At 39.4% G+C, this 25,486-nt stretch overlaps 3 protein-coding genes across 6 annotated transcripts in view; all 3 read right to left on the bottom strand.

Annotated features, from left to right (window-relative positions):
* Window positions 1-638: 638 nt before the first annotated feature.
* LOC103720353 (uncharacterized) lies at window positions 639-2,303 on the bottom strand. Its single transcript, XM_088716512.2, has one exon. The coding sequence runs from the start codon at window positions 2,063-2,065 to the stop codon at window positions 890-892; it is 1,176 nt and encodes a 391-aa protein (XP_088572638.1). The 5' UTR covers window positions 2,066-2,303; the 3' UTR covers window positions 639-889.
* Window positions 2,304-8,239: 5,936 nt separating this feature from the next.
* On the bottom strand, window positions 8,240-12,398 carry LOC148714835 (zinc finger BED domain-containing protein RICESLEEPER 2-like). Its single transcript, XM_088714699.2, has 7 exons — window positions 12,339-12,398; window positions 11,490-12,050; window positions 10,698-11,387; window positions 10,357-10,606; window positions 9,345-10,258; window positions 9,153-9,241; window positions 8,240-8,626 (listed from the first exon to the last, which is right to left on the bottom strand). The coding sequence occupies exons 1-5, from the start codon at window positions 12,396-12,398 to the stop codon at window positions 10,185-10,187; spliced, it is 1,635 nt and encodes a 544-aa protein (XP_088570825.1). The 3' UTR covers window positions 8,240-8,626; window positions 9,153-9,241; window positions 9,345-10,184.
* A 6,208-nt stretch (window positions 12,399-18,606) lies between these two features.
* The window catches only part of LOC103720344 (uncharacterized), a 36,547-nt gene continuing 29,667 nt past the window's right edge, over window positions 18,607-25,486 (bottom strand). For 3 of the 4 annotated variants that reach the window (XM_008810003.5, XM_088716511.2, XM_026809711.4), the window contains exons 3-10: window positions 20,404-20,478; window positions 20,257-20,293; window positions 20,033-20,116; window positions 19,813-19,873; window positions 19,593-19,699; window positions 19,338-19,403; window positions 19,034-19,189; window positions 18,607-18,909 (exon numbers count right to left, since the gene is read on the bottom strand). In XM_008810003.5, coding sequence (XP_008808225.1) covers window positions 19,094-19,189; window positions 19,338-19,403; window positions 19,593-19,699; window positions 19,813-19,873; window positions 20,033-20,116; window positions 20,257-20,293; window positions 20,404-20,478 — 526 coding nt within the window. In that variant the 3' untranslated portion in view covers window positions 18,607-18,909; window positions 19,034-19,093. Of the gene's footprint in view, window positions 18,910-19,006; window positions 19,190-19,337; window positions 19,404-19,592; window positions 19,700-19,812; window positions 19,874-20,032; window positions 20,117-20,256; window positions 20,294-20,403; window positions 20,479-25,486 lie in introns of all 4 variants that reach the window. The other variant, XM_088716509.2, reaches the window with a different exon arrangement.

Genomic DNA, 25,486 nt, shown 5'->3' with positions numbered 1-25,486 from the left:
CTTCAAACAAGCTCAACAACTCCCATTCAAAAAGGTTTATAGTCGATCACTAAAGATATTATAAATTTTTTTTTTTTTAAAAGTAAATATAGATGAAGTTGCATGCGGCCAGAATTATGGCAACTCTCCTATCACCACTTTATCATGTTACTGAGTACGAAAACAGGATTTGTTCGGATACCCTGATTTCCTATCAACAAATAATTTATGATGGTGTTTTCGTACTCTTAAGATGGCAACTCACACCATCTTACAGAGAGAAAGGGATAGAGAAGCTGATCACATCTAGCTTCAATATTCTAGAAATAATAAAAAGAATAGAACAATAATTTTCTTTGTCAATGAAAATTGAGCATGGATGGGATGACCGTGGGCTTCCTCACCCCAACAATCCCTCTCTTCATCCTCTACAAGGCAACAAACCTTAACCAACCTTCTCAATTGCCATGCACTGCTGCATTTATTCTATCTACAAGAAAACAAGCTACAATCTAATTGCATGCAACCAAGTGCGGTTAAACATGCCATAATTGTTCAGAACCAGTTTATTGGAAGGAACAAAGATAGCATATGACTAAGAAGAGCAGGGACTAATCGATCATATTTACTCCCTTATTCACTAAACGAAGTCAGGATACTTTCTACCAAAAAGAAGTCACAATTCTCATTAAATTTACTACTTTTCACCACATTCTTTTGTTTCTTTATTCAACAACATGCCTATATCCATGAACAAATGAGTCAGTTGCATATTTTTCTTTTTTAAAATAGAAAAATCACAAATTACATTAAAAATAAAACAGAGAAATCCACCAGAAAAGCCCAAAATATTATAAATAAAAGAGATATTACGGCCAGGAAAAAAAAACCACCGTCCGGTCATTCCCTGCTAGCTCTTCCAGGCGTAGACCAAGAGCGAGAACCCGTCGGCGCTCTGCAGCGCGGCCTCTTCCGGGCTCGCCCATTCCATCACCGTCGAGCTGCTCGCCGACGACGCCGACGAGGACGACGACGACGAGCTCGTCTTCAACAAACTTTTCTTCTTCCGCCTGCTCCTCCTCCCCTCCCCGCCCCCGCCGCTGCTGCTCTCGCTCCAATTTCGGTTCTTCCCCAAATAACCCCCGATTCCCTTGCAGCACACGGCCCTAGCTGGACCGCCGAAGCCCTCTTTCCCGAAATGCCCCTCCTCCCCGGCCTCCCGATCGAACCGGAACACGAATACGGCGTGCCCGAGCTCCGCCGCCGCCGCCGCGGCGGTGGAGGCGGTGGCGGGGGGCTCGTCCTTGGGCTGGAAAAGCCAGTTATGGAGGTCCCACGAGACCTGGATCCGGGCGCCGCCCTCCACCTCCACCCGCTCACTCCCCCGGAACTTCCACCGGAGCCGCCGCACCTGGAGGAGTCTTTTCCCGTCGACCCCCAACAACATCCCCACATCCCTCTCCCTCTCCCTTGTTCCAAGATCGATCGAGATCTCCCTCTCTTTCCCCCCGAACAGCGCCCTCGTCTTGTACGATCTCCCGCCGCCGGAGTCCCGCAAGACTACGTGCTCCCTTCTCGAGATCAGGATCGGGTTCCGAAGGCTATTGCCCCTTGCGGCTTTGCTCTTTCTGTAGGCCTCGTCGACGAGATCGCCGGCAACGAGGAGCATCTCGCCGTCCACCGCCACGGCGACGAAGTACCCAGAGGATGGCTCGGGGCCACCGCCGGCGGGGAACCGTGCCCGCGTCAGGTCCCACGAGAACTCCACCGTCCGGTGCGGGCTGTAGTCCTTGAGGTGGAACCGCTTCGACCCCCTCCGCTTCCAGAACAGCCACGGCCGGAGGTGGAACCGGAAGGTCTCTTCGTCGTCATCGTTCTCCTCCTCCGGTACCGCTGCGGATCCGCCGCCGGCGAACCGAAGGTCCGCGCGGAGGGAGAGGCCAAAGACGGTGCGGGACCAGGAGAGGGCGGCGAGGCCGAGGCGAGTCTCGTAGACCGAGGTCGTCAGGCTCGGCCCGGCCGCCGTCGACGCCGGCGGCCCCCCGGCCGCGCCGCCCCGGAAGCAGCTCGGAATCGGGTCCCGCATCCTCTCCTCCTCCGCCTCCCTTTTCCTCTTCCAAATTACCTCCAAAATTCTCAGATTCGTAGGAGTTCGAAGCTCGAAAGGAACAAACAAGCTAGGTGATTTTTATCCAAATTCCCAAAACTAGCAGAGATAGCTGGTGGAATAGAGAACAAAAAAACGAGCCAAAGGCGAAAGCCAAGACCAGAGACGGAGAGAGAGGCTTTAAGTAACAGCTGGAACCAGAACAAGGCCAAATGACCGACTCTGTTAAAGTAATATTAGAAGAGCGGGGGAGCGGTGATGGTCACCTGGCGGTGACCGTAACTGGGAAAGATCAAAGGACAGGGCGGGGCCCTTGATATGGTGGCCCCCCGAGTGGCTTGGCTGCACGGAGGGGGGGTTTTGCGATTCCCGCTTTAATTAGCCAACAGTAATGAGGTAGTTAGAGTAATAATAATGTTATAATTGTTTAGTAGTTCAGAGAAGAGGAGGACAGTTCTTTAATTTAATGAGAGGATTAAGATAAATTGGGCCAGTTTGGATGGGCGGAAATTGGGTATGAAAGCTTGTTAGATTCTAAAGCGCGTGGTAATTTGCGGTCAAAGTTGGGGTTGAGCTTGGCTTGGGGTAGACCCTCTGGTACGCTAGAAAGTTTGAAAGGTCAACAGAGTTAGGATTCGTCTATAAAGACCAAATCAAATGCCATCTCTTGCCTGTAAGCTCGGTCATGTTTCGTGACATCTTCTAATTTGGATGCTATAATTGTGTAGGACTTGAGATGGATCGTGTCAAGTCTGCAATATGTACGAGTAGTACTGTTGAGCATGCCCCACACACGTGACAAAAATAATCAAACATAGGGGGCTACGATCTAATTTAATAAAAGCTTTTCTCACTCTACATTTCATTTAATTGATATATATATATATATATATATATATATATATATATATATATATATATATATATATATATATATATATATATATATATATATATATAAAAGAAAAGGGCAAGAATTTACTAAGAATGGTGGGATCTATAAACTAGTGGAGTTAATCTTCTTTGTACCATAAAATTAGACCCTTTTCCCCTCTCCAAGTCAAAGTTAGCTTTGAAGAAGAAAATATCCATAACGTTTAAAATTATAGGTTAGATATGTGCGAATCAGAGAATTTAAGATTCTTCTGCTGGTAATACTGAATTATAATATTGAATTCTAGGTTGGGTCAAGTTTTTCTAGGTGGAATCTTGAGCAAGTCAGGAAGATGAGACCAATTGATTGCCCTAGTTTTCAGACTCATATCAATAATAAATATTTCAAAATACTTTTGCAAAACAGACAAAATAGCCTTGCTTTCCAATTCTTACGATGTGTCAGGATCATGTATCAAACGCTAGAAACTACGTGTCACAGTTCACAGATTCTTAGCTCTTTCCCTGTGCATCGCACTCTTCTGATCTTTATCTCCCCGTATGACATTGTCATGTTCCGCTTCAGAATCCAAAGCAAGGACAGCTCATCTTGGGACATAAGTGCTTGTATTTTCCTCGTAGATAGGATATACGTGGCCATTTTTTGATTAGTTTTCAGAAACATACAAGAGAGGTACCGTTGGCTGGTTTGGAGGATAATTAGTACAAATTAATCCATTATGTACTTGTTTGATGTTTGATGTTTCTTAATCTCTTCCTAGCAGCATAGATGGCCCTTCAGACGTTGCAGGGGTCAAAAACCATGAAAGAAATAAGATAAGAAATTAATAGAAAAATAGCTTCAGCGTTAGTCCAAGGAAGAAGCTCCATTAGAACTCTCCTTGTGTATATATAGAAGTAAAAGGTGTGCAACCGCCCAAATCTAAGAACTCGCCTATATGTTTTTCACCATTAGAACATTACTATGTTACAATAGTGCAGATATATTCGGTTGGTTGTTACCATGAATCTAATAGCAAATTAGTATATATTTTTGTTAATATCCAGATTGGATAACTGCCTCCAAATTTGACTCTGTGATCGAGATGTCTTGATTAGTGGGAAAAATTGTTGGGTGGAGTTAAATCCCCACTTTATTAGATTGCGTATTTCCAACCGTCCAATTAATCATGCCCTATTGTGATGGCCAACAAGTTGGTGCCTGGAGATTGAGTGGTTAGAACAGGCCCACCCACTTTAGTTTAACTTCTTGGTGCTGCAACACCCTCGGAGCAAAGATGTTCACCAATTATTGTGATTGTTAAGTACTTATTTTAGCGTAACGGTGAAGCTTTTAAACTGGTGTTCTCAGTTTTGTTTGTTAGGGTTACGGAACCTATATTCGAAAAAAAAAAAAAAAATACATGGATACTCTCTTAAATATCGAATTTTGCATATATCATCAAAATTGACATTTGCATATATCCTCATAAAACATTTATTTTGCTATTCTACCCTTTTTTATTTTTATTTTTGCATTTAAAAAATTAATGGTTTCAAATTAAAATAACTAAAATATTCTTAATAGCTAGATGTACAAAAAGAAATATTTATAAGACGATCACAATAAGGAACAAAAAAGTAATTTCAAAATTGTATATGATTTTTATTAATGGTGTTAGAAGAACCGTTATATTAGGGGCATTTGTACAAAAATAGTATTTTTATGATGGTATAGAAATAAATATAAATTTCAAGAGCGTATTCAAGCAAATTTGAATTTTTAAAAAAGTATTCATGCAAAAACAAACTCAAAAAAAAAAAAAAAAGATTTTAGCGACCATTTAAGAACACTACTCTATTTTTTTTATTATTATTTTTTGGGGGTAAATAACCATTTCAGCTTTGCTCTCACTGCTTCACCAAAAATCTCAGTTTTTTTTCCCATTTATTATGAATCAGTTCTAGGCTATATAGCATCTGCAATAAAAGGCTGCTGCAATTTTACAAACACATATTTCAGGAGCACATAAGAGATTAAAGTAGGATGTTTCTGATAGCATGCGATGTACGTAGAAAAACATATGCAAACGGACAGCTTAAACAACAAGAGATGAACCCGTGAAGGATCTAGTTAGTTCAAGGGCCAACATCAGTCATGATTTGCGTAAATATTGCACTTCAGCACCTGTTGTCTGCATCAGACAAGTACTTAATTTTTACCCCAAATAAACTACTTAATGATCATGAATCCAACTTGGATCCAAAAGATTCAACAAAAAGAAACAAATTTACAGGACCAGATGGGATTGCATCGACCGACGGCCCCCAACCTAATCCACTGTCAACTTGATCAAGTATGACTCATCAACCAGACTCATCCACATAATTGCACTTTATAAATGGCCTCAACAAGTTGTGCAAACCCTATACAACTTAGACTAACTAGATCTGCAACTCAAACATGCTAGTTTGAGTTCGCCGCTGCATCATTGGCTTAATTTGGAGTTTGGCTGCCAAGCATAGAACAATTTGGTGAGGGAAGATACAGTAAAGCAAAGAGCTGGCAAGCTAGGGTCCCAACATATGCTTGACTATCTAGTTTGGTATGAGCCTAAGATATTGGACCTCACTTGGATGGATTCGGATTGTTCCTTTTGTGCGAAAGAATAATTGATCTTCCTTTGCAACTACCACGCTCGTAGCTTGAGATCACGAGCCAAGGGTCGCGGCAACTACTGCATACTCATAGAAAATTTCTCTTACGAACATGCAAGTTATTTCAACATGATATCATAAACAAGCAACGGAATAAATTTAGATAATAATATTCCAACTTTATTCTGAATAACTAATTCAAAATTAAATGTCTTACAAAACCAATACTATTATAAAATCTTGTATCAAGTCTAACAAAAATCTAGTTTAAATAGAGATGTCTAAATCTTGTCTCTAATCACTCTACCATAATAAATTCTCGAGTCAAACTAGTTCTTCAAATCTATAAAAATAGCAAAATATAGAATAATGAGCTAAATAGTCCAATAAGCAATGACACTTTAGTTAGATAAATCTAGCAATAAAATAATAATATACTAAAATTAAGCATGCAAAGTACATCAATTTAAAACTAAATCTAAACACTATCCAGTTATTTTAAAATTTAAATTTTGTTCATAAATTAATGTCTTTTAAAATATCAAGTTCATTTCGTCAGCTATGAGCTATGACTATCTCAAAGTGCTATCGCACAACCCCCAATAAGAGGTTATCAAAGTGCCAGCATATAGCCCCCACTAGCAGGTATCGAAGTACCAACGTACCCATTGGCATGGTATCAAAGCACAGTCTAACTACGAGTCTAAATACATTTTGAATCAAAATTCTTTTATTTCTCAAAAAAAAAGTTTATTATTTCAAATCGTAAGATACATAAAATCATGCAACATTGAAATCAATTAAGAATAATCCATATCAAAACTAAAACATTTGATCAATAATCATAAAATATTTTAGAAAAAGATATATATATAATAATAAAAACAATATGCATCAAGTTTATGAGCCAAGAATAATTCGATTCAAAAAATATTTATAATTTGCTGACAAATCTAGAGAAAAATTTACATTACTTATTCTTGCGAGTGCAATCTAATTAACATATTGAATCAATTTCGAAAATCTCTCTTAGAGCCTAATATTCAAAAATTATATTTCATTAAAATTTTATCATAATTATTTTTAAAATAAAATTCTTAATTCTCACATTCTTATAGGGCTGACTAACCAGGGTGCCTGACATCCTGGTCAGTCTGATCAAGGCAAAATTCTTTTGATCATGGTCAAACTAACATACAGGTAGTCTAATAGAGATTCGAGATGACTAAATCAACAGTGTCCAAAAAGGATCAAGGTAGGGGATGGTATGTCGCCCGACTACAATGGATCAGATCCCTTCATTAGGGTTGATTCAAAATTATTAAGAGGAGTCACTTACTAGATCCAACACCTTTAGAGAGAGTAGAGAGAAAAAGTTCAGATGGAGGGAAAAACAAGAGAAAGAAAATGGAGAAGAGAGAGAGAGAGAACAAGCTTCTCTCACTAACCAAGAAAGAGGGGGAGAGAGACTAGTTGCAGGTGGTGCTTGGGGTCAAGAGATTCACAGCCAGCAAACAAGCAGTCAACAGTCAGTGGCAACAAGCAACCAACCAATAGTGCCACTAAACGAGCCCCAAAACAAGAGTTTCAACCCTTAAATGGTGGAAATCAGGACATCCCATCGGAGCTCTAGCCTTGGCCATTTGTCGTCGTGCAAGATCAAAGGAAGACCTCAGCAACGAGCGTTGGTGGCAAAACTTGCCAAAAACAAGAAGAAATAGGGTTAGCCTACCGAAAAGAGAAACAAGGCGTCACCCATTTCTACTAAAAATTCGGTGATCACCGGCCATAATTAGAGCTTCGAATATCCTAGAAGAAAGAGAAAAAGAGTAGCTCGAGGAAGGCCGAGTCCCTACCTGGTTTTCGAGGGCAATTGGTTGCGACTATGTTGCGAATGGCGGCCAGCGTTCAGAGAGGAAATCGAAGAAATCCGACGACGAGCTTCGATTAGAGCTTGGGTTCTCCAATGTGGTGGAAGAGAGACGGGGGGAGCTCTAAATAAAACTCGATTGCAACTAGAATCCGGCCTGCAGTCGGATTATGTCCGACAAACTCGAAAAGAAGAAGGCTTCCATCGGAAGTCCTCTTCCTTCCTAGCATGTGTGCGACACGTAATTAGGGCTGCAAATGGGTCGGGTTGGGTCGGGTCCTAGGTGACCCCGATCCGACCCGGTTGCATCTTCGGGTCCTAATTTTGGACCCAGACCCGACCCGGTTGAAAAACGGATCGGGTCGGGTCGGGTCCATACCTACCCCGATGGGTCATTCGGGTCGGGTCGGGTCCGGATCTGGTCGGGTCCGAATCGGGTCCGGGTCGGGTCCGGGTCGGGTCCGGATCGGGTCCGGGTCGGATTTGTATTTTTAATTCAATATTTTGTCAACTCCAATACTCCATCACCGATTCACCAATTCACCATCAGGTGAAGCCTTTTGCAAGCTCAACAATTCCTCCTGAAAGGCTGGAAGCGTGAAAATAAAGGCTGCAAGCTCAACAATTCAATATCTGTTACGTTCAAAACCGGTTCAGAATACGTTTCACCAAAAAAATTGAAGGCAAACTGATCAACCAGGTTTAGATCTAGCTTATTCAAAACACATTTATCCATCTGTTACATTCAAAATAGGTTCAGATCTAAAACAAAATCAACTTGTCCAACATTAAGACTGCAAGTACCTGCATCTAAAACATTTGAACAGGTGCAACTTTCCATCTAAAACATAAACATTTGAACAGTTGCAACTTGGAATTGCTATTCATAAAGAATCAAAGCTGGTTACAGTATTAGCATCAAAGGATTTTTCAAAGCAAAATTCAACCCCATATGACAAAGGACAATCCAAACAACAGCATTACAACCTGGGTCACAGTTTTAGGATCACAACATTACAATTTACTACATCACAGCAAAATTCTACCCCATATGACAATCCAAAAGGATGCATCACAACATCAACATCATGTTCAGTGAAGATGACTTGTCCCATTAGTTAAGATAGATTACCACCATCCTGCATAAAGCAAAGAAGCAACATCAGTTTACGATTATTATACTATAAAATTATAAAGTTTAAGCATCAATGAGTACACTTTTATGTTTGTGTAGGAGCTTTGAAGTTATGCTGTCTTTGCTGGTTATGTAAACAGGTTTGTCATGCAATGTATACATCCTTCTAACTTGAACACATGGAATCATAAATTTCTCTTTGCTTGCACCCACATCTGATAGCAACATATATAATGATGCAAGTAGGTGGTCATTTGGAACACTAAATTTTGAACATGAACTTCATAAATTCTACTAATTCAACTCAGTGCCTTCTGTTAACTTGATTCATCATAAATTCCCAACTGTATTTAGATACCTATCTCTTTTCAGCAGACTTCAGTCCACTTCGAGTTGATGTTGCGAAGATTAAAATTTAAGCACAATTTTCTTACTTCATAACGAGCAATAAAAAAAGCATTTTGCAGTCAGCATATAATAAGATAATAATCAACAACAAGATAGTCTCAATGCAAGAGATGAGATGATACCTTTCCACAGAACTCACAGAAATACTTGGCATGCTGGGAGACTTCCATTTTCTTGATTTGCTTTCGCAAACTAGCACCATATCTGGTACCTGGATCCCAAGACATGACAATGAATCGGAGAAAATAGGCAACAGCTACTGCAATGGTAGAAATAGACAAGCAAAGGAAAACAGCTATGAAGAATTTGGTTACCATATTTGCCAACAATTCCAGCCTTCTTGGTTCACTTCGTCTGCATCAAGAAAAGAAGAAACAAAAAACACACTTGTCAGGAGGAGTCAAACACCTAAAGAATTATAACAACTTCTTTCTCAAACCATTCCAATTATTGATATCCACTAGTAAACATGAGACATACAGGACAAAGGCCAATAGACACTTCAATTCCACCACCTATGCACTAAGATGTAAGTTTATAATCAAAGCTGGTTACAGTATTAGCATCACAGGATTTTTCAAAGTAAAATTCAACCCCATATGACAAAGGACAATCCAAACAACAACATTACAACCTGGGTCACAGTTTTAGGATCACAACATTACAATTTACTACATCACAGCAAAATTCTACCCCATATGACAATCCAAAAGGATGCATCACAACATCAACATCATGCAATTAACATCAACATCAACATCAACATCAACATCATGTTCAGTGAAGATGACTTGTCCCATTAGTTAAGATAGATTACCACCATCCTGCATAAAGCAAAGAAGCAACATCAGTTTACGATCATTATACTATAAAATTATAAAGTTTAAGCATCAATGAGTACACTTTTATGTTTGTGCAGGAGCTTTGAAGTTATGCTGTCTTTGCTGGTTATGTAAACAGGTTTGTCATGCAATGTATACATCCTTCTAACTTGAACACATGGAATCATAAATTTCTCTTTGCTTGCACCTACATCTGATAGCAACATATATAATGATGCAAGTAGGTGGTCATGTCACATGAAATGATGCAAATCGGAGAATTCAAATGTAAGCATAATAATGAAGATGAACTCTACTACTTACCAGCATAAGTTAATCATCGATATTAATATCAACAACAGTTTCGTAATCTTCAATCTTGTATTTTGTATGAGAAGGTGGATCATCTACAAATGAAGAAAATATGAAATTAAAAATCTCAAAGTTTTAAAGCACTAGTACAACTGATGCATGATAAAATTTATGAATGTTATAGAAATTGAACCTGCAAGATGAGGCAAGCTGTCTCGAAGCCAATCCTGTGTGCACACCAATACCTCAACCGTATTCGGAGATAGACTACTACAAAAATCATCCAAAACCCTGCCAGCAGTGCTAAAGGCAGACTCAGATGCAACGGTAGAAATGGGAATTGCCAAGATATCACGTACCATCCTAGACAATATTGGATATTTTGATTCATTGAATTTCCAATACTGTAGAATGTCAAAATTTTGATCTTCTAATGGATGAATCTGCTCCAAAAAATTAAATGGCATGTCATTTTTATTAGTATTATTGACTAATATTTTAATGTAAGCATCCAAATTAGAGATCGTAAAATACCTTCTCTTCCAAATAAGTCTCTAATTCTGACTTAGATGGTTGGGTAACTTGTACTCCATGGATGAATTCTTTATAGCCATGCATAAAACGATTCTCATCTCTTCCACCATGGGATGTAGACACCCTCTCATCCACTTGATTAAGAGAGACATTTGTGCCATATAAAATTGCATAATTATCATACAAAGTTTGAAGAACATCATGCACTTTGTTGATCTCAAATGAAGCACGATCATCATTACCATGGATTGTCTGAAAGCAATATCTAATAAGATTCATCTTATGTCTTGGATCAAGGACAACCCCTACAGCAAGAATGTGAGAGCATTCCTTCCAATACTTGTCAAACTTTTCTTGCATCTTTAAAGCCATCATCATCACAACTGCATTTGAACTCCTAGATTCTTCAATCAAGAGCATATTTATTCTCCAAATCTCATAGAAATACAAATTTGCAGTTGGATTTTTTGTTTGTGAAAAAACTTCAGTTATAAGATGAAAAACCTTTAAGAAGTCACAAATAATGATGCCTTGAGACCAATCTTCCTCAGTTGGCGCACCTTCAAAATTAGGATCCCGGGCCACAAGTCGCATAAATACATCCTTGAATTGTATAGCATCATTTAACATGAGATATGTAGAATTCCAACGAGTAGGTACATCTAAGCATATCCGTTTTTTACCATTCATCTTGAATTGTTTCACAATTCACATAAATAATTCCAACCTTCCTTGAGATGATTTTATATATTTAACAGCCTCGCGGATCCTATGAATAGCACCCTCCGCTACCTTCAACCCATCCTTCACAATCAAATTAAGAATATGTGCACAGCAACGCACATGAAAGAATTTACCATCCAAAAGTAAATCTTTTTTAAATTGTTTTTGAAGTTCTGTTGCTACAACTGTATTTGCTGACAAATTATCAAGAGTGATTGAACCCAACCTTTTCTCAATATTCCAAGATAAAATACAGTTAGCTATAGCATCACTAATGACTAAGCCTGTATGTGGTGAAGGAACCAACTTAAAATTGATAATATGCTTTTTCAGTTTCCAATCATTAGTGATATAATGTGCAGTGAGACACATGTATCCCAATGTTTGATTTGATGTCCACATGTCCGATGTTAAGCTGATTCTTCCACAGTTCATCTTGAACAAATCTTCAAGTCTTCGTTTTTCCTTTTCATAAATTTTAAAGCAATCAGAAGACAATGTTGTCCTTGAAACAATATGAAATTCTGGTCTAAGGTTCCTAACAAAGGTCTGAAATGCTGGATGTTCAACTGTTGTAAATGGCATCTCTTGTAGAATTACCATCTTTGCAAGGTCCTCACGACTTCTTTCCTGATCAAATGAATAGGGAACTAACTCGTTCAATGGAACACCATCTTTTGAAGTCACGGTGCCTATTAATATTTTCTGTTTCTTATCATTATATTTTTTTGCCTTACAAATATTTGCATGTTTGTGAAGATGGCTTGTCCCATTTTTAGGATCAGCTGAAAAAATAAAATGACAATAATTGCATCTAGCCTTGTCTTTTTGATTTTCTACCTCACAATAATGATTCCATATCTCCGACCTCCTTTTTCTGTTCGTTTTAGAGCTATCTGTATTAGAAGGCTCCATTACTTGAGAACTACTACAACGAAGTACACTTGAAACTTCAGCCATGTTTTCATTGCTATCCATCTCGGACATTAACCTATTTTGCATGCAAGCATTAAATAAAGATGTATGAGCATAAAATGCAACTTTATACAATGAAAACAAAAAAATTAACGGCTTAATAACGATGTATATCTATGACAAATAACTGAATAAGTAACAAATATTTTAAATTTATATAAGGACAAAAATTTGCCACCAAAAATATAAATAAATAAATTCCTTCTTCAGAGTAGAAACTTCAACTTGAGAGTACAGATTTCAATTGAATAGTTACACACTTACACTGTTACACAGTTACACTAGCAGGAGCTAATTAATATACAGGCATACGGACAATCTAAACTTATTGTGAGCTAATTAATATACAGGAGCTAATTAATATACAGGCATACGGACATTAACCTATTTCATAGGCTTATAGCGTATTCATTGAATTTCATTCTCCACCATCCATGTTTTTTCATAATTTACAGCATGCAAAGCCAACTATAGAAATCCCTACTATATGGATCCTCCAGTCAAGACCCAAGCAGAGAAAGTAGATCGAGGAAGACCACAGCACTGTTCAAAACCTCTTGCAGAATATCACAAGTTATGCAAAAAAAAACAAAAACCACAGCACTGTTCAAAACCAGATCAAGGAAGACTTTAGCAGAGAGAATGTCGTGCATATAAAATCTTGAAAACTATGATTAAATCTCAAAAAAATTGTGCAAACTAGGTTAGATCTCACAGATTGGTAGAAAATAAAACAAGTAGGCCGAAATGATGCTCCCCAAGTGTGGCACGCCCCTCCTCCAAATCTTCCGACTATCCTCGAGGACCCCGACGACCCCCACCTCTCCCTCTCCCTCTCCCTCAAGTCCAGCGTCGTTGCCCTGTTACAAGATAAGCCCCCTTCGCCGGAACCATCTCCCGGCCTATGCTAAAAAAAATACGGAGGACTGGAGGAGGGACATACCTTGGGACGCCGAAGAATGGGAAGAGGGAGATCCGCGGAATGGGGAGTCGGAAGTCGAAAGATCTAGGGCACCGAGCACGGAAGCGGGCTACTCTTCTCCAAATGATCCTCCGCCGCAGCTCAAGATCTAGGGCACAGCCGCACGGGAGATCTAGGGCACCGAGCACGGAAGCGGTCTACTCCTCGACGTCCTCGTCTCCTCCAGATGATCCTCCGCCGCACGGGAGATCTAGGGCTAGGGCACAGCCGCTGCGCCGCACGGGAGAGAAAAAGGGAGGAAGGGGTCCAACAGGTGAAGCGGTCCAGCGGATGATTTATATATCATCCGTTGCGGGCTGCGGGCAAAGCACAGAGCACAGTAGTCAGTAGCACTGCGGGCCTGCAGCCCAATGGGCTGCATGTCTTAAAAAAATGGTCCAAAAAATTGGGTCGGGTCGGGTCGGGGTGCGGGTCGAAATTGGGCAGACCCGACCCGACCCGAAAAATAGAACGGGTCCAAATTTAGGACCCGACCCGGCCCCACGGGTCCTAAAATGCGGGTCGGGTCGGGTCTTAAGCGGGTTGGGTCGGGTCGGGTCACGGGTCGACCCAACCCATTTGCAGCCCTACACGTAATGCATTTTTTTTTCTTTTGGGCCCAATCCTCTAGGTCCGTGAGGAAGACCGAACTTGATGATTGGGTATTACATTGATGCTGACTATTGGATCATGCTTTGCACTAATATCAAACCACTTCAAATTCTTTTATTCATCTATCTGCATAGATTTTTAAGCAGACATTGTATGATCCAACGATGGATCTATGCAGAGCACGGTGAATGCTTTCGCATGAAAGATACAACCCCTACCGTCATGGATGCACCGACATGCACGCCGGGTTTGGGTCGAGTACCCTGCTAGGTCAGATCACCTAATTGGTGTACGTTAACGGGGCAAGAACGACAAGGTTAAAGGGGAAAACAAGTCAAAGCCAATGGCAAACTATTTCATTTAAGGCATCGCTAATCATTTACAAGAAAAGAAATGTGAAAATTACTCAACTCAAACACTAGCGAAAACTTAGTTCGCGCATAAAATCTCATCCCGATGCCTATGAAGCAACCTCACTTGGCAGAAAGTTCTCTGGAGCTCTTAAACAAACCAGTGCGTTCTTTCAATTTTCCCCCTCGATTTGTACTCCCCGACTTAATCACAACTATCTAGATTTACGAACCCGACAATGATCTATCGCCGTGCAAAGTAGCCTCGAGTTCCAAAGACGACAACATTTTCGCGACAGCCGAATCTTAACGTACCTCGCCGTAATCTTGGTACGGCAAAGGAGACACGGGCGAGAACCTACTCAGCTTCGCAGAACGTGAAATTGGACGGTGATTCGATACCCAAACATTCAAAGAAGCAGCACTCCATCGCTGTTTGAAGGTCATCCGGAGCATCATTGGAAAAAAAAATTATGGCAAAGCATGTTATTCGAGAAGCCAATGAAACTGCAGATTGGATAGCTGCTTATGTGTCAGTCACTCCGACAGTATTTTGTAGGTTGAAGATGAAAAATTGCTCTGGGCACTTTGAAGTATTTTGTTTTCTAATTTTATTGGGTGTATCTGTACTTGTCAGGTATGATCAATCTGTTTTGGTGAGAAAAAAAAGTCCGAATCACACAGGTGTCATGGCTGCTGACACATAACTAGCATTCTCGCTCCCATATAGCAGTCATATGATGGCTTGGTCGCACATTCCCCTTCTAGTACTTTTGTGCTACTAACAGTGTCCACATCCAAGGCACTTTAATTTATTTTGTTACTTGTATGTGAACATCCAAAGCCCCATTGAGCTCTTTGGGAGGAGTGATGAGGGAGATCCATGGTGCAAACAATACCACCCAAGTAGAAGGAGACAAGGAGTGATCAGGCCCCCAGCCAACGCTATTTATTCCCCCAATCCCTCGTCCTACTAACATCAACTCCTTTTTTTTTTTTTTTTTTAACTGAGGTGTCACAATCCAACCGACTCGTCCGGCCATGAACTTAGACTGGTGTAAGAAAGAGTTTCCCCTTGTGGGAAGGAAGCCAACCCCTTGTGTGGTTGGGACTCGACCGCACGCAACTTAGTTCCAGTGACAACCGTCGCGATGCGGTTGGACCGTCGGTTGATCGGTGCGAAGGCAAGGGTCCGTTGTATTTGGGGCATGACAGGCAAACCGTCTGGTTGATCGGTGCGACGGCAAGGGTCCGCTGTATTTGGGGCATTTCAGGCAAAGTAGTGGGTGCAAAATCTACTAATAAATCCATACTCAAGTTTCCATCCGATAAGGTGCTTGTTAGATAGCCCTTCTCAGATTGAATCTATTTTGATGGGTGAAAGATTTGACGGTGATGGCGACAATCTCTCACTTGTCTCTAGGTCCTTTATGTTAGTATAATTTTAGAAATTATAAAACAACTTATACCAACTCATATTATTTTTCATTGTTAGCATAATTCTGTATCAGTCACATATAATTTTAGGAATCACATAACAACTTATATCGAGAAATAAAATTATTTTTTTTAATTTTTTTTTTGTTTTTCTATTCTTCTGCAAATATTTTAACACTTTATCAGCCGTAAGCAAATGCACTCTATCATTGGTAAGCTATAAAGGAAGCCAAACATTTTGAGCTTTGACCTTGATAGAATACTAAGTAGTTTTCTTATCAAGGCCAAAGAAAAATAAAAATAAAAACTTAAAGTTTGGTGTTGCCTTGGAAGTTCCCACATCCACATCAGATGCTTTCCAACTCCTCTTTGCCGAAGTATTGTAAGTGTTTAGATTCCTAAGGAAGCAAACTCCAGGACCCAGCTTAGTATTCCTTGGCACCTCGTATGCGATTGTCCGAGTCTTGTCTTCCAAAATTCCTAACAACTTCAAAAGCTTCTAAAAGAGAACTACCATAAAAGCACGGCAGGGTCGTCGCTCCTTTAGTTGTTACACACTATCTCTGCTTTCCTTATTGATGGTTGCACTTTTTAAAACCAGAATTCGAAAGCACTTTGTGCTCAATTACAGCCCAATAGAGCACTGCTTTAGCCACAACATATGGAGAACTCTAAAAACCACAAGAAGTCCTATCGAGTGTTCCTCGGAATAAGGGCCTTTGGTAGGATAAGCTCCTTAGCCACTCCTCAACAATCAACTCTCTATGGAAGGAGCACTTCTTTTCTGCACCAGTTCCCAAATTTGAGGATATATTAACAAGACTTGCCAGGTAAGGGAATACAGCAGAGCACCTACCTGCTGTTGCACCTACTGATGATGATGGAATTTTATAGCATTCCCACAAATAATAACCATAGTTCCCTCCCTGGAATGGTTGAGCACATCAGCATTGCAAGTAGTACCATTAAGCCTGTATTAAGGTCTCATGTGGATAAATAATGTTTATGTTGAGGTATGTGCTCTCAGATGCTGAGAATGTACTCAACATTGGGGAAAAGGCACCCTATTTTTTCTATCTCAAGTTCAGAAAACTCAAAAGGTTTGGATGGTGTAGTTATTGAAACAATGGTGCAGTATCTAGATGAGTATTTGTCGAACATGACACTACCTAGATCTGCCACAACCCTGAGGATGGATCATATATCTTTACAGGTCAGGGATTGGTATGCATCTCAGGTGTCATGTTTGAACTAGTCCTGGTACTTGGCTTGCCGGATTTGGTATACATAGTATATTTGTATATACATATATATGTCTTTCGCGCATTCGCATTTTAAACTAGTCCTAGGCTTCCAACACCCGGCGTGCAGGACCAGCATAGATCTTCGATGTGTTCAATTATTTCCGGCATCTGAAGTGCAGACAACGGTAAAGATCTCGTCTCGCCTTTTAAGATTATGTTAGAACCAGTCCCCGCATTCGGCGACCTGAACTCGTAAGAAACATAAAAATCATAAAATAAATACCGTGCACTATTCGAGCTAGGGTGCAGAGACTACAGAAGAAAGTGTTGTGGTCTAGCTCAATGCTAAAGGATAAAATTAATAAAGAAACTTCTTGTTCTAATATTTAGAGTATAACCAACCAAACAACTGAAAATTTTATTTATGTTCTATATTGCTAGAATGGGCACAGCAAAAACAAAATAATACAAGTAGGATAGGGTCGATGAAAGAATGCCATCACAAGTAACCAATGATGAGTATTATAACCTTTAAACTATATCCCCCACAATCACCACCACCAAACATTTCTCTTTGTTCTTTTTTAATCTTTTACAGAAACATCATAGAGAAGCTACCGCTTGGATTTGACCTCTAAAATGGCCAGAACCTTTCTCATATGGAGAGGAATGCCAACAAGAAAGACATGCAAATTCCAGTTAGCATATCACCATGCAACATCCCCCATGGCAAATGTCAGAAAAACCCAATAGTATCTGAAAAAACATTCAGTTAAACTCAGGTTTCACCACAATGTCATGGGTCTAAACTGGACTCAAGTCCTTGCTGCGCTACTTTGACATTTATTATCTAAATAAATTTTATGGGGGCTAAAATTCTCACTAAGTTCTGCTCAAGATTGCACTCGCTTGTAAGTTAAAACGCAGAGACATACAAAATTAGGAACATAAACAACAGAATCTTAATAGTATCTTAATTAGGGGTCAGGACGACTTGTAACTCAGTAGGGCCAACTTTGCGATGTTTTGAGTGCGCCCGGAAAAATGGTTACAGAGAGCAGCATCCTTAGTATTGTTTAACGACCGTGAATTTTTCTTAGATATTTTATGGGCCCGTGTATGAAATTATCGAGTATAAAAAGAGATTTTTTACGAACAAGTACACAGCCGCCTCGCTTCTTGAAGGCATAATACGGGGCACGAGATTGGGACCATCCAGATTCCAATCGAGCAGTTTCCTTTTTATTTCATTTCCAGGTTCGTTTTTCAAAGGCCCCGAAAGCATGTACACAAGTTCCTTTTTTCCCTCATTCATATGGAACTGCAAGCAATTGACGATCAGATGATTCAGGTAACAAGTATAATGGAAAATGCTAATCAACCAAGACATGGCAATCAACATCGAATGACCAATTAATACGTCTTCTTTTGCATCAAAAATAGAAATTGAATCACCAATTGATATGTCTGAAGTGAAATTCATACGGAAGATATCCAAATACTCTTATCTGCACGACAAAAATATGAGAAGAATACTTTTGACAGTAAATTTGCTTTAAAAAAATATTGATGATACAGTAAAAAATGTCCATGGGTGCCTTGGAAAATGACTGTAAATATGTAAATCTCTTCATTTGCTCATTTTAGTTGTCACAATTTGATCGATGATAATATCCTCTCCAGATAAAAGTACGTTGGCATTCTTATTCCAGATTAAGAAAAAAAAATCTGCTTGTTAGTCCAATATCTGAGGGAAGCCAATAAAATAAAAACACCAAAGCTGCAGGAGTAAAACATTACAAGGGTTTCCAAGCTTTTACAGAGAGAGAAAATAATGATGATTTCTACCCTTCAACATGAGGGACCCGTAGCCAACCAGTAAATGTTTGTTTAAGAGTCTATCCAAAGACCTGTATGCAGATGGAATAGAATGAGATTTGAACCTTCTATTCATACATTGAAATTTCTCTCTTGCAATAGTAAATCAAACTGCTCAAGCTTACATACCAAAGAAAAGGAAAATGGTCTGCCTACCTTCTTCATGAAGCACCTCCGTTGAAGGCAGCAACATCTGCACCACCTTACAACAGAAAACTAACTTTGCCCTCCATGCATCCATTCCACAAAATTGTCCAAAATTAAGGGCCAAGCAAGGTCTGAATCATAATTGTCTAGGGATGGGAAGTTTATCTGTAACAGGAAAAGGTTCAGCAAAAAGAAATTTCAAAGGAGGCACCACGAAAACAGGCAAATAGCAAAGATGATGGGAAAACGTTTTTGCGTTAATGAAGATCAAAAGTGTAATGGAATCATCATAACAAATAGTTGAGAGTCATACCTCATTACAAAATCGGAGAAAGCTCATCCACTGATCCAAGTTGATCACCTTGTAGTCATGTTGATACTGCAGTGTTCAAAGTACAAAAAAAAAATAAATTTGCCTTGCAAAAATAGCAAAACATATAATTAAATACTACGATGATAACTGCTGGAAATATATCAGATTTGTTGCTAGATGATTTGATGAATTGGTGTTTGATCTCCTGTCAAGTTTAAAGTTGCAAAAGATACGTAAGCTGAAAGAAATATTTACCTTCAGATACTCAGTAAGTTTGTCAACCTGGGGACGAAATTGGAAACCTAATACAAGATCCAGCAGTTCACAGGCGCTCTCAATGTCTATACACTTTTGCTTGTCCTCTGCGGAAAGTATATGGAATAAAATTACTCAATTCAGGGATGCAAGGGGACCACAAACCCATTAACCCATAGCATTAAAATCAAGAACACTGAAGACCTAAAAACTGCCCTACCTGTCAGGCAATAACGAAATGCATAAGAATAGAAGTCTGAGAAATTTGATGGCCTTGTCACCTTTAGAATGTTGAAACAATATCAGCGCATTTCCATGTGTTATCAAGGTACAGAGACAAGTGCATGAGAGCTTAAATTTGCCAAAAATGTAGCATGGAGAAAACAACATAGAGAATAGGGGCTTGATAGATCATGATCTAAAACAAACCGCATGCTGACCTCTTTCGCCAATTCTGGCAGTGCCTTCTTTATTTTGCTGATATTATCAGCACGTAGTGCCTTTAGGCCCCTTCGCCATTCTTCCTGTCACAGAAGGAAATAAAATTTTGGACACAGTTATAAGGGGAAAAATCAAAATCCAGCCAGTGAATATCCCAAAAATATGTTCACTAAACAGCAAGACATCAACAAATTATTCAAATAATTTCAGAAGGAATACAAACCAGAGTAAAATATCCTTGTTTTTCTGCTTTCATTTTCCTGATGAACTCATTGCAGTTAATTGATAGACAGCATAAAAGGAACAAAATGTTCCGAAAAATTGTAAAAGATGTCAATGCTAACAAAGTGGCAGGTATAAAATATATTACCAGGCAAGCATAAGTATCCTGACATCAGTATGATCAACTTCCACGTCAGAACAGAAAGACTCAATCCCCTCAGGGCTGTTGAAAAGAATAAAGTGAAGTGAGAAAATTTTTTCAGCAAAAAAAAAAGTGAGAAAAATTATGCACCAGCAAATAGTTACTTCGGAACTGATTTTAAGAATTCTAAAAAAATAACTGAATTTTCTAAATACATCAGCTCTGGAGTAAGCCTCTGAATCAAAAACATTTTGTTAAAATAATACCAAGAAAAGAGAAGTTTTCAAGAACATTGCATACCAAGGTTTCAAAATGAATGGGCAACATAGACTGAGTCTTATGCTTAATAAGTTGTTCCGTAAAATACATTATACAACAGCTTCAAGGAGAACAAATTTGCCAAGAGAGCAGTTCAATATCGAAAACAATAGGAGAAACGGCAATAAATTTTATTTGAAGAGGTTGTGAGGCAACTATCTTACTCTATTATATACTTTTCAACAGAAACTTTCTGCCCCTGCTTTATTTACAAACAACCATTTAAGTTTTTTAGATTTTCAAACCTTATGTGGAACCTTCCTGATAGTTTGCTCCACAGTCAAACATATACAAATGGGACAAGGCTTAGTTTGTAGTATTACTTAAATGTTCGTCTATAATATGAATAAAATAAAATGATAAATTCCAATTCCACAAACAAGAACCACAATATCTGATTCACCCATCTGGTCAGCCAAATTGACTAAAACTTATCTTGCTAGTTGCTGCTAAACATAGCAGAGTAGAAGGACAGATAGCTTCATATTTAGTGTGACTGTACGTTAAATTTCTCATTGGTCACAGCACAAATTGAAATTCAACAATTTCCTATCAATTTGCCTACAGCATGCTAGTTAGATTTAACAAAAAAAATCAATAGAATGAGATAGACCAGCTAGCTATGATATATGGACCAGAACATCATCAAATAAGAAGAGTATATCTGCATGAGATAAACAAAGTCAATATGCTCTTGAAATGGATGTGTGGTGAATTGAGGGACAACAGCAGATTTGCAAGAATCATGCTAAAGGAAGTCTAGCTGCAGCAACATTGTAGTGCGGTGCATAGCCACTATTTTTGTTTAATTATGTGAGGAGAAAGAATTCCAAGGCACTAAGAGTGCAGATTTACATCTGAATGAAAAGTGAAAAACAAGTCGAGCATAGCTTGATTAGTCAGCGTTAGACATATACCCTCCCTTTTGGTTTTCCATATTTTTTGAGATTAAATATCACCAAAACCATCTGCACTCATGGAAGTATGTTATTATCTCCATAAACGAGAAGTGATCTGGTTTAAACAAGAAGCGATCTGGTTCAACCTCTTGACAACCATTGAAAAGAAATCAATCAATGAGATTATAAAATTGATTTCAAAGTTTTATGAACAATTTTTTGTCAGATAGATTTCCACGTTAATCATGGCAATACACATGTTCCTTTGGAAGACAAGCAGACAAGAACTTATCATTCCATCACCTAGTCCTATCAAATCTTCTTTCCTAATAAAGAACTCATCTGTACTGTAAATCAAAAAACTTGGAGGTTCTGATAAATCTAATAGTTATTGCTGCAGTGAAAAGCACAAATATAAAATAAATGGCCACGGCACACAAAGAAGGTTGAGTCCGCTACATTCTTTTCAAATGGAAGAATGAAGTAGCAAAGAATACCAATAGTTGTTATGATACCAATCCAAGAAAAATAATACTAATAGCCATAGCCAAAGAAATAGGAAGATAATATGGGAGGTGAAAAGCCAATTGGTAATTCAAATGTTCAAGACAAGGACACAGCTGGAGGTACAATACATTTCGTGAATTGGTAGGGGAGGCAATACAATGGAATTTCATTCATTCAATATTGATTCCCATAATTCAGGAGTTCAAGCCAAGCAATGCACCATTCACACGGACTCAATTCTATGTCCAAACATCACATGCCAGCAGATGTAGTCACTGTCATAGGTACTCAAGATGTTGTGTCTGCAAAGGTAGATAGATAGGATTACGTCTTGCTCGATCAGGACCCTAGCTTTATTGCAAGCCAAAAGACCCATATGACTTTCCAATGCAGCTCATTTAGTTTCCATCTCAGTACAAGGAGTAGTCTAAGTCACCTTTCTTCAATGTTCTTTCTAGAACTGATTTGTGATTTAATAAGAATTGAGTTAATCCAGTCCACTATTTCGTATCCCAGAAAGGTGTGATAGGGCAAGTTCCATATTGATTCCCGATGATGGATTAGATTGCACCAATATCAATCCTTTTTATTCCAAAGCGAAGATTCAATCACTTACCCAAATTGTTGAATCAAAATAAGGAATGCCAATGTTTGATAATTTTGTTATCATCCAATTGTCCTCGAAATTGTCTATTCAATAGTTTGAAATATAACAATGCGACAAAAAAATCAGATACCATAATCCAAATTTGGAATTTGCTAGGCCCCTTAGGGATGATAACTCCCAGTGTTGGAAGCGAAAAGCTTTGAATGCGAGCTCTAGTAAACCACGACAGTAACTCTATCCTAAAGTAGTGAAATTCCTTCTCGTCTAAGTAGAAACCCATATGAATGGTGTAAAGACTGTCCCACTATCTCCGACATGGATCTAGTGAAATTGAATTCTTCATGAAGATGCCGACGGCTAGATAGTAAGACCCCATGCACCTTGACCATAGCATCGCAGTTACAACGCTTGATTGAATGTGTAGGATAGGTGGGAGGTGATGACACACAACGACCAATCCTGAAAAACAACTCTTTTGTCTAAGGATGCCTAACTGCCGCAACAATCATTTGAGGGGGGATTGCTAGGTGGGTAGTTTATCTAGGGTGGATGCCTCCTAAAAAGCAATAGAGGGGTGCAAAGGTAAGCTCAATCATTGATTCGGCTTGTGAGAGTAATGCTATAAGCCTGCCAGGCTGCAAGACCGACTGGTCGAACAAAGATGGAAGTCTGCCATGGTGATCTGGGCGTCACATATCGACGAGCTCTCGCTTAATGAATCAAAAGTACGTTAGGAACCGTCAATATAGATGGAAATGAGACCCAACACAATCAGTCTCTGCTTATGCATATACGCCTTTAATTTAGGTTGGGGCCACTTCCTTTCTGGTAATCCGGAAATTTTTGAATCTTTTTTTTCCACCCTTTTATAAAGGACTTTAAAACTCTTGTGATTCCTATCCGGTCTTTGCATGGTTATGTACATATTCCGACTTGCTGGTCATCAAAGATCTAGCAGCATGGCAAGGCAAAGAAAGGAATCAAGTACTTATCTTCATAGACTCGACTAGTCACTTCTAGCGAAGCTTAACAAAGGCCAGCTACTACATAGAGACAACTATCAGTCATGAGCGATGGTGAAGCCCAGAGCAATGTATGGAAAAATCAAAGAGCATAGTATGAAATGCTCAGGAAAGAAGTAGAGAAAGGATTGTGCACCCTCTGCCGTTTTGGTTTGGGGTGGACATCTGACAAAAAAAAAGTGAGATAAATAGAAAAGTAGCACACTAGCATGGTTCACTTCGCTTTTCGACGCTCTGCTTGCAACTTCACTTCAAAGCCAGCAAACTCCAACATCAAAGCTAGAGTGCCTTGGCCCTTTAGTTTCTAGTACTTAGGTGCTTTGGCACTCAATTTCTCATTGTTTTAAAGACAAAAAAAAGATTAAAAAAAAGAGAAATCCATCTTGGTAAGGTGGAAGTACCAATTTTTGAATTTGAAAGAGATGATGACTTGGAACGATGGGTATGATATGCTCTATCGAGAAGGGAACGATAGAGGAAATATGTGGATGAAGGGTGCAGATTGATGAGACGTAAGAATTGGCTTCCTTGATTATCACCATGGGCCTTACTAGAAAGTGTTGACCTAAAAGCGCGGGAGGACTAGGCTTTTCCACAACTATTGGAGGGTTGACTATTGTAGGAGTAGACGGGTTCAAAACAAGAGAAGACTTCCAGCTCTTTGATCGGGCCTTCCTTTTAGAACTTGCTGCCTGCAACTTGAATGAAACATAATGTGTACATACCTTTTCCCCAAGAGAAATATACGACTTTTGTGGGTTGTTTCTATCTTCTCAGTTATAAAGGCAGAACTGTACTTGATGCAGAACAATATTCAAAATAAAAACTCAACCCGCGGAATCCACCAGCGGGGTGTTGGAATCCACCAACAAAGACAATATGGAAGAAAAACTCTATTCATTCAATAACAACCAACTTATTAACAAGCCCTACAAGCCTTTATATAGGCAACAAGACAAGAGCAAATCTCCAAAATACCCCTACAGAAGAAAAGACCTAAATACCCACAAATAAGCTCTCTCTCATAATCTATCACCCAGCCAAAGTGTCAGCGGATGAGCTGCTCTCCTGCGTCTACGACTATACACGTGCCTGATTGAAGATCTAAGACTGGTGTCCGCACCAACTTCCCGGGGTGGAAAAAACTCGATTTCGTCGAGTGGGACAGCGAGCGGCTCTGGTAGTGCTCCAAAAGATCTAGATCGATCTGCTGTAGCTCCTCACGAGTAATCGACATGCTATCAGACTCGAGACGGTTCCTCCATCGGACTAGAAAACGCTGAATGCCTCTGTCAATAGTAGATATTATCTGTTCATCCAACATAGTATCTATCTTGTCCTTCCATGTGGGTTGAAAAGGAGAGGTGTGAGGGTCAAAGACAAGCATATCTGGTAGAGTCTGAGTAGGTGTGTCAAATGAGGCATCGGGGATAGGCAAAGGAGGTATGTAAGCAACTAAGTCCTTAATATTAAAAGTGGAACTAATGCCGTAATCAGGAGGGAGATCAATGGTATATGCATTTGGGCCTACCCGTTTCAAGATTTGAAAAAATCCTGCACTACGAGCCTGCAATTTTCTCGCAGTTCCAGATGGAAACCGTTCGGATCTGACACGAATCATAACACAGTCACCAACATAAAATTCCTTAGCACGTTTATGCAAATCAGCTTGTAATTTATACCGAAGATTACTATATTCAATTCGCATACTGATCTCTTGATGCAAAAAATGGACA

This window comes from Phoenix dactylifera, chromosome 2 (genome assembly GCF_051530095.1).
Source record: "Phoenix dactylifera cultivar Ajwa chromosome 2, Ajwa_hap1_PhDact_Kaust_v1.1, whole genome shotgun sequence".
Lineage (NCBI taxonomy): Eukaryota > Viridiplantae > Streptophyta > Magnoliopsida > Arecales > Arecaceae > Phoenix > Phoenix dactylifera.
The sequence above is the reverse complement of the archived record's forward strand: the minus strand, read 5'-3'. Positions and strand labels throughout refer to the sequence as shown.

What these genes read in the sequence shown, in the direction of transcription:
- LOC103720353 (XM_088716512.2), bottom strand. Translation starts at nt 2,065, where the DNA reads ATGCGGGACCCGATTCCGAGCTGCTTCCGGGGCGGCGCGGCCGGGGGG.
- LOC148714835 (XM_088714699.2), bottom strand. Translation starts at nt 12,398, where the DNA reads ATGGATAGCAATGAAAACATGGCTGAAGTTTCAAGTGTACTTCGTTGT. An exon ending in TTCGTTGTAGTAGTTCTCAA is followed by an intron (nt 12,051 to 12,338) that starts GTAATGGAGCCT and finishes TCATTTGATCAG; the next exon opens with GAAAGAAGTCGTGAGGACCT. An exon ending in AGACTTATTTGGAAGAGAAG is followed by an intron (nt 10,607 to 10,697) that starts GTATTTTACGAT and finishes TTTTTGGAGCAG; the next exon opens with ATTCATCCATTAGAAGATCA.